Here is a 16,750-nt window from a genome sequence, read left to right on the forward strand (position 1 = left end):
GTAAATTGCAAAATTCATGAATCTTTAATAATATCGATAAGATAAATATGTAAAATGCAATTTGACAGAATAAATAAGTACAAAAATACAATACAAGCAGGGAGATTACACAAATTATAAATATTATCCTTTTTAACAGAGTAGATAACCGCTGGCAATCCCGCGCAGGATCGCGTTTAAGAATGGTATCACGTTCAATAACTACCTGGTATATTACATATAAACATATAGAGGGGAAAGGGAATGAGAATAGCCATATAGGCGTGCCAAATAATGTATATACTTATCTGAACCACTTTTCAGTGAGTAGAGAATATGATTATTGCCTTCAAGCTTGGTACAATGACTTCGGTATGTGTTAAACTGACCACGTTCATCATTAAAATTAATGGGTATTGGATGCTACCCACGTAAACGAAAGGAGAGGTAGAACGATTGAAAGCGTTGGAGAGTTCGGTAGCGGAGAAAAATGTTGTTATTTTTACAGTCTAATATTTTGCTATATTTCGTGATAACAATCGTGGAGAAATGAAATATCGAGTTTCTTCGTTCTTTCTCATTTTTGTTAATAAATAATTACATGAATTTTTAAATATTAATCTTATAAACGTAATAGGTTTAGCCACACTTGTTAATTTAATATAATAACAGGGAGTTCTATTTTATACAATCTGCGTTTCATTTCGAAAACTGTAATTTTACAAAGCTCTTTAATAAAAGAGCTGTCATCTTTTTCACGTAAATTAAACTTGTTAGCAGATGTTAGCTTTCTATCAACAACTCTGTTATATATTTGTTGTAAGAGATATTGTGAATTCTTCATTTTTTTCTTTTTATCTGACCCATATAACTTTCGAATTTAAATGCACTAAAATTATCAAGTTTTCCAAATAATAATACATCATCGCAAAAATGCAAGAAATTATGCACGTTATATGTAATATATTCCTTATCATATATTTTTTTGTACTTTTTAATAAAATACCAAATTAAAGATTTTGCATATGCATTAAGTTTAATACACTCTGATGAACATAAAATTCTTATAGCGATGTGTAAGCATAAAAAATTTTTATATTGAATATTAGGCAATTTTCCCTGCAATGAAACAGGATTTGTATATAAAAGAAATTATTTAAATTCTGTTGCTTTCCAATGTTCTACATCTTCTATAGCTCTTGATAGACGACAAAACTCCTCAGAGATATATTTTTGGAAAATTTTTATAGTTTTTGATATTGAATTTATATTATGATCATTTAATTTTAATTGACTTATTTCCTTTTTTCCAGTCTAAAACAATATAAGTGTTTTCATCGTTTCTTTTGACCCGTGCATAGCTAATTTTCTTTCGCACACTTCTATTTTATTTTTCGTAGCAGCTAATGCTTTGTGGACCTTTTCTTTTTGCATTTCTAAATATCTTATCTGCAAAAGATATTCGTCGATAATAAATTTTTCATTATTAAAAGAGTGCTGTATTTTATTAACATGCAGTAGTTGTTCTCTTTTCTTAGCATATTCATTATTAACAATCCTACGGTCTATTTGTAACCTTTGATATTTCTTTTTTCTTCCGTTGTGATATCTAGAATAAAAATAGAATAAATAAATATTGCACAATAAAAGTAATCTATTTCGATGCATTCTAACACATACTATATTGTAAACAAAAAAAGGTTATAAATTGAGATGTAATCGATTTTTAGGGTTAGGGTTATTACTGATACAATTTTTATAACTTTTTATTTACGGTATAAATAATAAGTGTTAGAAGATACATAACATATAAAAAATTTTTTTATTACAAATAATATTTTTATAATAATTAAGTAATTTCTATATACAGGGTGAAGCATTTATATTGAAAGACGTCTAAATATCTCAAAAACTATAAAAGTTATAAAAAAATGTTTTAAATAAAAGTTGTATGGTTTCAAGGGGGGATATAAGATGACACCACTGATTTGATCTTGAATAATTGTTTTATTATGTTTTGCACTAATTATCTTCATATTTATATCTTAAAGTTTTAAATTATATGATTCGTTGTTTCTAATTCGTCTATTTTAATTAATTTTGTTTTGTGCCCTTGCTCTCTGCAGCAGTTATTGTATCATTTATTATTATTTATGAGAGAGCCATTCTTAACGGTTTTTTAATTGTTTGAAGGTCATATAAAGGTCATCTTTAATTTCTTAAATGGAACCTTCCATTTTTCATTGCACATTCTTGTAGCTTACCTCGAGAGCTTTTCAAAACACTATAATAAAGTATTTTTTCATTAAGTCCGTTTCGAGTTATGAGGCTCAAAAGTTACAATATTTTGACATAAAATACAAAATATCTTGTAAAAGGAAGACGTGGTAGAAGACAATAAATGAGCGGTTAACGTATAATGTAAATAATAAGGTGATTTAATACATTGTTAAAAGCAGAGAAAAAAATAAACATAATAAAAATGAAATTCGATAAGTACTTTAAATTAAATGTAGTCATAACACTGATAATTAAGCAGTGTACACAGTAAACATTAATGACTTAAATTATAACGAAATCGTACATATTGAAGGATATCAAAAATACATAATGAAAATCCGGAAGTAAAAACATATAAATACATGATATAAGACAGGTCTATATATAAGATTTGCATACGTTTCGGCTTGATCTTTCAAGCCATCCTCAGGCATCCTTATCTTGTAAAACATTCATAAATGCTCTATTGAATTAAATACCAAAAATTCTCACAATCTTTCGGATAACATGTGTTGAAAATAATAAATATTTTAAAAAGTACGTCAAAACGGCCTTTAATACAAATTACATTTTATATATTATTTTATCGAAACGCACGTATACTTTTTTGATTAAAGTTATTTCGGGTCCAATAACAATAATAAACGGCTGCATTGTTCATGCAAGATTCATTTGGGACATTTTGTTTTGTTCATTAATACAGATCTGTTCAATATCTCCTGGTATCTAAAAAAAGAAATATTAAAAAAATACTAAATTGCATTTTACTAACATAAAAATTTAACCAATTATTACAATTATTATCTCTTAACTACAAATATTGATAACAAACATATATTATCAAACTAACTTTGCAATGCACAAAAATGTCATCTCGGCTTTCAGAAACTGTAGGTTTCCACACTCTTCTGCGATCTGAAGATTTTATACTAATTTTCGTTGATTTAGGAGCTAAAATAGCTATTAAAATCCAAATCTAAAGAACCGTTTTACTATCTATAAAGTTATTATATCAAATATTTAAAAACATATAACAATCACTTTTCAATAGATAAATAATTAATAGCTGAGCAAAAAAAAATCTAAATATTTACCTATATTCAAAGATTTCGATTGCATGAGAATCTTATTGAGTTGATCTCCTGTTGACAAATTTTTTTTAAAAGCTTGTAAATTTTTTTAAAGTCCATGATGAAATTAATCTATTTTTGCATCCCCGATATTTTCTATCAAAATCTCTTTCGATCTAAATATGTGCAAAAAAATTAATCAGCTACACATTTCATATATGAATGCAATTTAATAATATAAATTCGAAATTTCTACACTTTCATGATTAGTATTTTTAACTTAAGCATATTATTACCAATACGTATCCGAAATTAGAAGTCAATATCAACTACTTTTTTATTATATCATTAATACATTTTATAATTTGTATCGTGCAATCATTTAAACGTAACTCGTGTAACTCGTCCTACTTTTTAATTACTTCATCCTTAGAATGTCAATTATAAATTAATTAAATTCTGTATTGTTCCGTAATTTCTAAGTCCGTATACAAATTTTACAATGTTTAAAAGAATTTCGAAACAAACTTCAATTCAATATTTTGTAGATGTTTCTAAATAATTTTGAATATAATTCAAATTTTGTATAAAAATACCTGCGTTGGTAAAAATGTTTTGTTCAGCTTGATTTTTTTATTTTTTCAAGTAGTTAGTAGAATTAATGAATTTTATATTATTATAAAATCTACTAATTTTCTTTGTGAAATACCTGTTTTATTTTTCTCCAAAGTTTTTTTGCGAATTGGGGGGAACAAAATATGTTTCTTTGCTGCCATGCGGAAAGAGTTGTACGATTTCATGAGAAGTTTGTTCAAAATCGTTTCTGAGCAATCTTTTAAAGAAATTTTATATGATCTCTCATTTGATAATATGAAATAAACATTTAAAAAAACACAAATTATAATAAAAGATGTGCAGAGTAATATGTATTTACCTGATATTAAAATTCAAAAGATGAATATCAATTAATGGCACAATAATGATTGACATCTTGTAGTGAAAAGTCCATCATAATGACTTATTTGTAAAAGAGTTTGTCTATATGCATTTTTCGACAAAATATCTTTTAAATTAAAAATTTTTCTTTCTCAAATTTTATACTTTTTGGAAATGCTTCGCAAACGTTATGTGTTGGATTTTCTAATATTTTATTTGATGTTTCCAATTTATTTTTATTTCCTATCTCTAATAATTCATTATTCTAATTTTTATCTAAGATTGTCATCAATTATTTGGAAAAATACTGAATTTGAAGTACTTGTAAGGTTTTGTAAGTCAGATATTTTACCGTATGTTAGAATCTAAATAAGCAAAACAATAATTAACAATAAATGAAATATATATTATAACAACATAAACATAATAAAAAATTTTTGAATGTCATAAAATTTGAAGATGAAAATAAGACATACATAATCAATGTATTTTTTACGAAGTCTTATTCGATCTACAATAAAGGGAATTAATTGTTCAAAATTGCGGAAATTGCACTCTTTTAAAAGATCACCCAAACTTTCTACGTTGTCGATCCCACTTAATGTGTAAAGCAAATAACAGAGACATTTAATAGACAAGAAATAATTCTTACAGTAAATACATGCGTATTTTAATATTGAGACAAAAATAATATTTCTTCGTTATGCACTATTTTCCTGTGATTTAAATAATTAGTTAAATAAAAAAAATTTTTTCCGCATTCACAAGGAAATTTTATCTGTTTATCCATGAAGACTTCTGGATGGTGGTCTAGTACCTCGTGTTTCCTGAGGTTTTTTTTTGCAATAAATGTTTTTGGACAACATTTGTTTAAAAAATGAATTTAAAAAAAGCCTGAAAAATGAAATTTTGGAAAACACAATTTTAATTAGTACGAATTAATTTAATTCAGTGTATTTTCACAAGCTGCACATTTCGATTTTCGAGAGTCAATGCCTATTGCTTTCCCTTTACGTTTTTGATATCATCGCGTAACAACTGTAATCAAGCGTACAGCATCAGGTACAGTGCATCTGTATACGAGAATGTGGAACTGCGATGATTTCAAGATGTAAGGGTAAAGCGGTAAGTATTGACTTTTGAAAATCCGTCGAAATGTGCAGATCATGGTATATGCAAATATTAAACAATTATTTTCCTCGATTCTTCAATAAAAGCAAAAAATTATTTAAATATCTTTTTCTAAATATTACATAAAAAAATGTTATAGGATTTTAAGAAAAGATAAATGTGTTCAGATTTCACCGAAAACTTTAAGAAAGTAATCTGATTATTCAGTAATACGTTGTACCTCTCTTATGAGATACACAAAATTTATTTGTTTATTGATAATTTTATATACTCTTTGAGCAATTCTTTATTAATTATCTTGGTATTCTACAATGGAGAATGGAAAGGGAAGAGGATATTGAGATTTTTATAAATCGTTGTATTATTCGAAGGAAAAGAAAAAGAGAGAAAAATCAGGATTTTGAGGGTATTATCTATACGCGTATTTTTGTACCTGTATGTGAAATATTGGTTCAGCAAAAATACGCAGGTTTCCGCAAGAAGGAAAAATAAAAGGAATTTGCGAATATCCGATTATCTATGCGCGTATTTTTGTACCAGTAAGTACATATTTTTTCATAAAAATCCGATATTATTTTTCTATAAATTTGGCCTGCTCAGAGGGGAGAGAACCCAGACAGCACAAGATATCCTCAGGATCATCCTGAATATGTCCTGACACATCCAGGACGTCCCAGGATATTTTTAGGACATTTTAAAATATTATTATAAATACTTTTTATGAAAATTTTTTCCGCATTCACAAGGAAATTTTATCTGTTTATCCATGAAGACTTCTGGATGGTGGTCTAGTACCTCGTGTTTCCTGAGGCTTTCTTTTGCAATAAATGTTTTTGGACAGCATTTGTTTAAAAAATGAATTTAAAAAAAGCCTGAAAAATTGTTGTTTTATGGGTTTTATTTATGTCACAAGTACAAAAATACACGTATCTTCCACGCAGCATATATTCGCCATTAAAACGTACTAGTATATGAAACATGACAAAAGAATATTAAACACTTGATGCGCATGTATATAGCGGCTCACAGCGGCGCTAGTTAAAACTAAAAACAAATAACATACGCAGTGAGTGTATAATTTTGGTCAGTCATTTGAGATACGGACAATAAATTATTTCGAAACTCGGGAACGAGCATTGTATCACACAGTTTAATTTTGTTCGTAGCACTGCCTTGAAGCTTCACGTTTAATTTTATCTCACCTGAACCGGTAGATTTTACGCATTGTTCTGTCGCGGTGTATACTTTTCGCGTTTTGTCATCTGAAATAATGTGGAATTTTTCCGGATTGTAACACATGTGCTTTGTAGCACCACTATCAAGACACCACTTTGTTGATTTGAGCGAATTAGCGTTTATTACAACCGCTGGCATGGCATCTTCCACGTGATTAACTGCATTATCCTTTTTCTTAGCTCTGCAGTCAATTGCTTTATGTCCGTTTTTACCACAATTATAGCAACTTCCGTCGAATTTTTGCATGTGCTGCTTCGGGTGATTTTTCCTCACATGTCGAGGATCGTGGTTAACTCTTCTTTTTTCCTTCACAGACAGCGCGTTATTATCAGCGTCGTTCTTATCGACCTGTTCAAGATGTCTCGCCTCTTGCTCGATCAACTTTGATTTTAAGGATTCCACCGTCAGTAAATCATTACGTGACTCGATAGCTATGCAGAAGCTCTCATATTCGGATAATAATGAGTTTAACAACATTACCGATTGTAAATCCTGAGGAATTTTCATTCCAGCCTCTTCAAGTTGTTCAAGTTTTCGTTGAGATGTATGCACGTATTCCGTTATTGTTTGACTCGAATCTTTCTTTAGCGATATATTTGCTTATACAACGTGGCTTTTCTCATAGGTCCCTTTGACTCGTGCAATCCTTCTAGACTTTTCCATGCTTCACTAGAAGATTCGGCCTTCTTTATATGATTCAACTGACCTGTTGACACACACAACAAGATCATCGCCAAAGCCTTGCCGTCTTTAGTTTCTCATAAAACACGGTCTTAAAATTATAAATCAGCCGTTCTGATCAGACCCTAATGATATCTTGTGTTGTGCTATAGACGAAAACCAATGCGACATAGACGAGGAAGTAGAAAACGTGGATAACCCATACATGATTCCAAGTCCGGTTGCGATGTCAGAAACTCGCAATAAAGAAATTTTTTCTGAAATTTCAACGCTTACTAGAAAAGCCTTCGATGGCATGGAAGTGGTGGACCGTAATCAGGAAGGTGAAACTCACTGAACTTATTGGACTTATTTACAAAGAACATCTAATTACTTTCAATACTAAATATTGTCTGTCATTTATTCTGATGTAGAATATTCAAGAATAATTATTCGGATGCTCGCATCAATTCAAGTACAACTATGGGAGCTTCACCAGAAAATCGAATGCGGAAAACCTATATTTTCAGGAAATGTCAGCCTTGTAGCGTCTCTTCTGCCATTAAAATCGATCGCGGAGATTGAAGTCTTTGAGAAAAAAATCTATGAAAATCCGGAAATAAAAGAACAATTTGTAAGTTAATTCTTTATCAAAATATAAAAGATGGCTCCTTAAAATTAACAAAGATATTTTTCATGGGCTATAGGAGCTAAGATATAACATCCATAAATTAAGGTAAGACAAAATATAATTTTATTAACAAAAGCTTAAACCAAAAAAACTACATTACAAAAATTGAAATAAATTATATAAATTGACAATAAATTAACAAACGTACGTTTCAGTCCGCATCTCGGATTCTTTTCAATGTTATCAAAAATTACAAATAACTCGGAAAGATTAAATATAATCGTATGCAATAATGTTGATTTGCGAGCGGTTGGATCCACATATAAGTTCCACACTTAATTATGTAAACAAAGCGAATTTTATAACATTAATTTTCTAACATCTGTTTAATAGATTTAGCGTTATCGTGTACGATTATATTCAATCTTTCCGGGTTATTTGTAATTTTTGATAACATTGAAAAGAGTCCGAGATGCGGATGGTTTAAGCTTTTGTTAATAAAATTATATTTTGTCTTACCTTAAGTTATGGATGTTATATCTTAGCTCCTATAGCCCATGAAAAATATCTTTGTTAATTCTTTATCATTAAAGAAAGATCAAATTTTATTCAATTTGTTGCAAATATAGTAATAAATATTTCTATTGCAGAATACATTTGTACGAAAAATTGGAGGTCACACAGCGCGTGAGTACACGCAAAGAATTTGCACAAAGATCTTCACAAATTCCTGCGCAGAGTTATGTTCATGGAAAGGACGGAAGGGAAACTTTTGCATTGAAGGTCTATGTATTATAAAAATAATGCAAGGTAAGTAATATAATATCCGAGATTTTAGCACCAGAAAATACCATCTTTACGTTATTTAAGAATACGGTTACTTTTTTTTATTGTCCGATTTTTGGCAGAAACATTGAAAAATGTTCTTGCTGCAAACAGACAATTCAATAATGTATATAATAACTATAATAATTATAGGAATAAGTGTTCTCAATCATCGTTGTCGATATCAATTCGAAAAAATAACTTTTTAATATATAATTATCTTTATGATTTCTTGCGATACTATTTGAAAGGATTAGATTTTATAACCATTACTCGTTCCGTTGTAATATTGTGGAGAATTTAATATTTGCCAAAAATGTCAAATTGTTGAATTTTTTCAAATTTTTGTTACAGAAATTTTATAAATATACCTTCACAAAAGTTATATTTTAAATCTAATTTTTAACATTTTTTACTCAGAATAAGAACAAATATAAGAGCTGTATTTAGACTTGCAAACATGATCGATTTTTATTAAAAACCCAATAATTTATGCTAACTTATGCTAATCGTTTTATTATCTAAACGTAAATAAAATAGAATGAAATAAAATGCAAAATCATTGATTACTTTTCACTTCATTCAATTGTTTATCATAATAACTCGATCCATTGTTAGAAGTTAACTCAATCAATCTTAATAAATCTAAATTTACTCTAATTATTATTATCTAGTTTTTATGTTTTACATTGTGTTTACATTTTTACATTATTAATTATATTAATTTGTTCACAGATGCTATTTTACATATCCGACAACGAAAGAAATTGAATTCGAAGAGATCATCACAGAATGGTTCCGGTTTGCTAAACAACGACGAACTCGAGGAACAGAAAAAGATAAGAAAAAAGTAGAGAGAAGAAAGACAACGGATGAGACAAGAGAAAATGAGGCAAACTCTTAACAAGGTTAAAGATAATAAAGACACTTGCTACTGTCATGTACCATGAAAAAATGCCTTTGTGTCTTTTGTCAAAAAGTCTTTTTTATATTTTTCTTTTTTTTATTCATATAAACATTTATTATTTTATGTATAGTAGTATCTATAGGTTATTAAAGAAATTCACTATACAGCGGAATAAAAAAGTCTGCAATTGCCGTCTGCAATTAACGAGTGATGCGTGACACCACATACAAATAATAATATATAAACTATAAACATATATAATGCAGCGTAATAAACAGGTGGGATGTATTATTATATATGTAACTGTGATAGCGACATTTTGCAAGAACCCACGTATTATTTTATCACAGCCATCATCACTCAGTATCTAGTCGATTTTAGTATCTATTAGTATCTAGTCGATAGACAGAGTTTACAGAAAATGTAAAAGATATATAATATATTAGATTGATTGAAAAGATATATGTTTGTAATATAAAAAATATATTACTAATGTTTTAAGTTTGTTTTAAGTTTGATTTTAAGTTTGATAATTTTAATCTTATTGATTTGATACACATTATATAATTATTTTGTTTAGTGTAATACATACATTTTATGAATAAATAAGAATTTTAAATCCATCTATATTTATTCAACTTTTGTAATACGCTCATCACCTCAATATAACTGTAACATTACAATTATAGCTACTATTATATTATATTAATATAACAGCTATCATATTTGTTGTATTACAGTTACATTAATTGTTATGTAACGGTTAGATAACACGTTATATAACATATCATATTGCTGAGTTGGAAAAAGTAACTTACATGTAATTTACATGTAACATTCTGGTAATATAACCTGTTATATTCGGTTACATTGCCACTACATTGCTGCTATATTACTTTGTTCACTGGGAACTGACAATAAAAGAATAAATAAGTTTCGATAATACAGATGCAGATGAGACGAATTACTTGTGGTGCTGAAAGAGGTATATAAATACTTATTAAACATTCTTATAATAATGCCAAATAAATTGTTTAACGTAATATTTATGTATAACTCATATGCAAGTCATATACAAATATACTTATACTTATATTTTTATATTTAGTATAATATAAATATGTACTTACAAGTCCATTTTGCAACATTACTATTAAACAATCAATATATCGTCATGGAAGAATGTATTTTACTTGAAAACATGTTCACATCCTCAAGTAGTTCCTCTTCTACAGACAGTGATGACAATGATGAAGCATTACAAAATATTTTATTCGATAGATATGAAAACAATAGAAATGAAGAATAGTGCCAAAAATTATTAATTATATAGAGCATGTTGTTGTAAGATATATAAATATAGAATTTAAATCACATTTCAGGTTAGCTGTCATTTAATTATAATTTCATATTATTACTATTATTATTACGTTCGCAAATACAAAATGTTTATGTTAACAATAGTGATATTATATATTTATTACAGGCTGGAGCGTGATACATTTAACTTCTTATTGTATTTAATTGGACCAAAATTGGACCAAAATTTTCCATTCAAGGAGAGGGAACAAGTTGATGTGATAAAACAATTATTAATAACTATTTATGTTTTGGCGACACCAGACTCTTATTGCTCCATATCTGAAAGATTTGGTATTGCCAGATCAACTGCATGGTTTTCTGTAAAAAGAGTAGTTCGAGCAATATACAGCATTCGAAATAAGATTATCAGATGGCCTACTCATGAAGAAGCTCAAAGAACATGGACTAACATGCAAATGTTATATGGATTCCCTAAAGTTTTGGATATTATTGATGGAACACATATAAATATTGCCCGGCCAAAAAGAGATGCTACTAGTTACATAAATAGAAAAAGTAGATTCTCTGTGCAGTTGCAAGTAAGAAATAGTTTTGTTTATTGCTCTAATTCAAGAAATAATAAATACTAAAAATTAATATAAACACTCAAAACTAATATAAATTGGATAATGCTTTGAAAAATGTGAATTATTTGTTAAAATATTTTCTTTTTAGGTTATCTGTAATGATAAGTTGTCTTTCATTCATGTATTTGCCGGAATGCCAGGATGTGTTCACAATATGCGAGTTTTTCTTTATTCTGGCGTACAGCAATATTGCACTGCGGAATATTTTCCTGAAGATAGTCATTTATTAGGTGACGCAGCATACAGTATACAGAAAAATATTATGGTACCATTCTATGATAATGGTCACTTAACAAAAAGACAGAAAAGATTTAACACTTGCTTGTCATCTTCTCGAGTAATTGTGGAAAGAGCAATTGAGTTATTAAAAGGACGATAGCGTTATTTATTGGATAAGTTACCAATGACAAGGACAGATTTAGTTCCATATTATATAGTTAGTTGTTGTGTATTACACAACATTTGTTTATTAAAAAATAATGACATCGAAATATCAATTGTTGTACATAATATGTTACACATAATGGAACCACTAGCTATCAGTAATGAATTAAAAGAAGAAGGAAATATTAAGAGAAATAGATTAATGGAAATAATTACAAATAATTATGATGACTGAAAGAAATTTATTAGTTTCACAATATAATATAGCATTTATTAAATACAATAAAATGAAATAAAACGTCATGAAACAAAACATCTTTTAATATTAATTTTTATTATACTAATAATAATAAAAACAAGTAAATAAATTGACTATTTAAACATTTAAATAAAAAGTTTTACACTTTACCCTTATATTTTTCACTTTTATAGAAACTAAATTATTTGGTTTACTATATTTTTCAACTATAATAAAAAAATAAAAGTCAATTTATTAACTTATAAGTAATAATCCATATTATAGTGTATTAATTATTATAATATATTAATATCACAACTTGAGTAAAAAATAGTATGGTTTATTTAAATATTTTAAAGTTTAATTAGCAGTTTAATAATGTTTGCAATACTGTCAATTTTTTTTTATGCAATTTTGCAGAAACTTTTACTTATAATTAATTTGTACTTTTATCTATTTGTACGCTTATCAAATATTTATCACTTTTAATTATTTTTTTTTAGATAAAGTTTCTTTCAACTCTTTTAATATTTTTAATTTTTTTTCTCTATAATTATTAGCTTCCTCTCTTTTTAATCTCTTTTCTTCCAGTGATACTTGCAAATAGTAAACTTTTTCTTCATTTAATGAAATTTTTCTGTTTTAAAAAAAAATATTAGTTATACATTTAAATAACAGCAAGAAATTATATACTTTTCTCAGTTACTTACTGATTAGTAACTCAATTTTATCACCATCAAATAAAGATTTTTTAGGTTCTTGAATATTTGATCCTGCTACGGATAAGGGTTCTATCCACGGTTTATTATGAAAGATCTTATCTAATAACTAAAACACACGTATTTTAAAAGATCAATTATTTGTCTTATTATATATATATATATATATTTAATTTAAAAAACATCTTATTTTTTATAACTAAATTAAAAAATTTGTATAATTCTGAATGTTAATTTTATTATAATTTATTACTTCTAAATAGATCCATTCTTTTCTTTCATTTTTGCTTTGCGCGTTATGATCAACAATCTGACGGTACCGTCTTTTTAATATATCCATTTTATTATATAGTTGAGTTACTGTAAATTTATATTTTTTTTTGCTGCATACATTCGGAAATTTTTATCCACATTTTTTTTGAGGAACTTTTTCCAACATATGAACCTTTTCTTTATATAAGGATATGAGAAGACGTGTTGCTTTGTGAGACCATTTGTCATCATTTTGTTCTAAAAACAAACAAATATTTAATAAATGTTGCTTATTTTCTGCATTGTTGACTATTCTAATATAAATACACCTAAATTTGGCATATTTGTTTTATCTTGATCAGAATTTTCAATATCCGAGATCGTTAAATTGTTTGTTTCATTTTGATCACAATTCTCAATATCCGAGGTCGTCAAATTGTCGTTGACTTGAACTACAGTATTTGTTTTTGAACAACTGGGCTTATTACTAACTGTTTTTGAACAAGTGGGTTTATTATTAACTGTTTTTGAACAACTGGGTTTATTAACTGTTATCGAAGTAGAACCATGTTTACTATTTGAAAATGTTTTTGCTTTCTCTAGGAGCATACTAGCAAATGTAATATCTATAAAAATAATATATATACATATATTAATATTTTTAAAAGATATATAACACTTAAATGAGAAATAATAATTAGACTGTAATTAAAGAAAAAATAATGCAAAAATGTATAATTATGTCGTATTACTGAAATTAGTTAATTATTAAATCAATGAACTCTATCACTGTAAATTTAGTACTGTATAACCATTATTAAGTATACCTTCATAAGCACGATTATAATCTTCTTCTCCTACTTCTATCACATATTCTACATTTGATAACTCGTCAATCAATTTTAACTTCTTAAATTGTTGAGGTTGAGGTTGATTACGTTTAGTAAGCGAAGCATTGCTGGATTGATTAGATTCCATTTCTTCTATATACTTTTTTAATAGCAATGTTGCAAAAAAGGACCTGTAAGTACATATTTATATTATACTCAAATATAAAAATATAAGTATAAGTATATTAGAGTACATGACTTGCACATGAGTTATACATAAATTTTACGTTAAACAATGTATTTGGCATTATTATAAGAATGTTTAATAACTATTTATATGCCTCTTTCAGCACCACAAGTAATTCGTCATATATATCATATATATATTATATATGAAGTATTGCAACGTACCACAAAAATAGTTTTATTTTATATATTTTTTTTATTGTAGGGAAATCCATCATACTGGGGAGGCGGGTATCCATCATACGGATACCCGCCTCCCCGGAGAGAAAGGCGGGTTATGTCGGACTCTTACCGACTAAAACCCTACGGTGGTTCATCCGGAGCGGTTAAGTGGACGGGCCCTGGGATCGTACTTGCACTCTACCAGGGCTCGTCCCCGCCAGAACCCTCCATCCCCCCATTCCTGACTCTGCAAAGCGAGTCAGGTAAAGAAGGGAGGGAGGGAGGGCTTCCTTCCGTATGTTGAACCTTTAGCTGCGATGCGGAACCACCGCGCATCGCAGCTTTCGCGGTGAGGTCGCGTGCAATGGGATGAGAGTGTCGCCCGCACTCTCATCTCTGCGACCCCCGAAGAAGAGACACGTAAAAAAGTTAGAGAAGGCGCGCGTTGTACAACTAAAGCTACAAGCAATAAAAAGCAAATCCAAATGGCAACAGAAAATATCAATAAGATTTAAGAATGAGCTCCTAAATATTAAATATAAATAAATGAATAAATAAGAGGCAATAGGAGCGAGGAGATTTAATTTGAAATATAAGTTTTTACTTTTAGATAATATGTCACATAGTATATTAACATTAATACATTGGTGAATTTAAAAAAGCGGAAATTGTAATACAAAAAATTGAACGTTTCGATCCATGTTTTGGATCCTCTTCAGCATAACAATTAAAATGAAATGTGTAATTATATATAATTAGAAATTGAATTTTTGGAGCGCATCGTGTGAATAAAACGCAAGCAGTATATAACTAAAAATCATATTCGCATTTGCTTGATTAAATAGATCACTGGCCTGAATCCGCTGTACATATTAATCGCATGTATAATTGTATAATTACGTCGTTCGTATATGTAAATGGTGTCTACACTCTATATGTGATCGTAGTTATAGTGCTGTTTTATTGCAGATGATGGTTTTTTTTTTTTATATTCAAAAGGCTTCCATGTTAATCCTGTTAAGCAATTCTCCGAGGTTTCCAGACCGCGAGAGGCATGCAGTTAGATTGAAGGGATAAAATCTATATTAATAAATTAAATATAATAAATACCTGGTTATACTAATGTTTTGTCGGCTACCTCATATACACAAATTATAAATTAGACATAATTCAGAAAAATGTTTACAGAATGTATTTTCCGTTTACGTGTTTTTTGAATATATAGTATCTAGAATATTCTATAATATAATATTCTATAATATAATATAAATATAATATTCTATAATAGGTATCTAGAAAATATCAAGCAAGAAAAGCTCAAATAAAAAAAACTACGATAAAATGACAAACAAAAAAAAAGAAAAAAACAAAATATTATTACCTCACCTTAACTACTAAATCGTCGTAGACGCTGGTTAATCATGCAGCCTCCGTGGTATCCAGAAATTCCCGGTTTAGGCGTCGTAGGCGCTCTTCTATTATGTGAAGTGGGGGTATGATTCGGACGAATCTTAGGATATATTCTGGTGATTCGGGCTCGTCGACGAGCTCGTATTCCAGAATTTCTCCGAAGAACCCCCACACGTAAATCCGTTCTACGATTACGTTTTGAGTCAGCCCTTCGATTATTATTTGAGTAATCAGGATGTCATCGCCAAGGAGCGACCAAGTCGAAGGGCCGGCTCAAAACGTAATCGTTAAAACCAAGTCCAATTGCCGAATTTATTATTACCTCACTTTTGCTGGAAAATTTTTCGCGACTGACAATGAGCAGTGTCAATCGGCTTTTTTATAGTAGCCCGCTCTCATCTGCGCCTACGCATTATGGGATGTGGAGGGAGAACACGGCTGAGCGCGCATGTATGTACACAGTTTGTACTTGGAGGTGTTCCTCCTCCTTATCTCATATCGCGTAGGCAAAGGACAGATGCAAAGGGAAGGAACGAAGAAAAATTCGATTTCTATATAGCATCACTTATTTTTTACAAGAGTTCCCCATAGTTCTAATTGAGATTTACATATATGTACAATTTCAAATCGATATTCCACCAATTAATTAATTATTTTTAAACAATTTTTAACAATTTTTAACAAAGAATGCATAGAACTCTTGCAGAACTGTCGAGAACTACCGTTAGACCTGCCGAAAATCATCAGCACGACACATTTATACTAAATGTCGTAATACGCAATTAAAACAAAAATTTTTTTATACTTCATATCCTAACACCGATCATAGTAAAGCATCGAGAAAATAAAACTAGAGATTCTGAATTAATTTTGCCAGTGCTTAACACAAAATACTTTAAAATTAT

General features: G+C 28.7%; 1 protein-coding gene, 1 long non-coding RNA gene and 1 pseudogene across 2 annotated transcripts in view; 1 reads left to right on the forward strand and 2 right to left on the reverse strand.

The window, feature by feature from the left end:
* LOC140670241 (uncharacterized) overlaps positions 1-10,193 on the forward strand; it is a 109,235-nt gene extending 99,042 nt beyond the window's left edge. The window contains exons 5-8 of the mRNA XM_072900813.1: positions 7,466-7,636; positions 7,727-7,926; positions 8,574-8,733; positions 9,484-10,193. Coding sequence (XP_072756914.1) covers positions 7,466-7,636; positions 7,727-7,926; positions 8,574-8,733; positions 9,484-9,602 — 650 coding nt within the window. The 3' untranslated portion in view covers positions 9,603-10,193. The remainder of the gene's footprint in view (positions 1-7,465; positions 7,637-7,726; positions 7,927-8,573; positions 8,734-9,483) is intronic.
* On the reverse strand, positions 3,405-4,443 carry LOC140670255 (uncharacterized). Its single transcript, XR_012047519.1, has 3 exons — positions 4,264-4,443; positions 4,039-4,161; positions 3,405-3,505 (listed from the first exon to the last, which is right to left on the reverse strand). It is a non-coding gene; the product is annotated as an uncharacterized lncRNA (long non-coding RNA).
* A 2,522-nt stretch (positions 10,194-12,715) lies between the features above and the next one.
* Positions 12,716-14,666, reverse strand: LOC140670665 (uncharacterized; annotated as a pseudogene).
* Between the last annotated feature and the right edge of the window lie 2,084 nt (positions 14,667-16,750).

The sequence above is a fragment of the Anoplolepis gracilipes genome, chromosome 10, assembly GCF_047496725.1.
Source record: "Anoplolepis gracilipes chromosome 10, ASM4749672v1, whole genome shotgun sequence".
Classification (NCBI taxonomy): domain Eukaryota; kingdom Metazoa; phylum Arthropoda; class Insecta; order Hymenoptera; family Formicidae; genus Anoplolepis; species Anoplolepis gracilipes.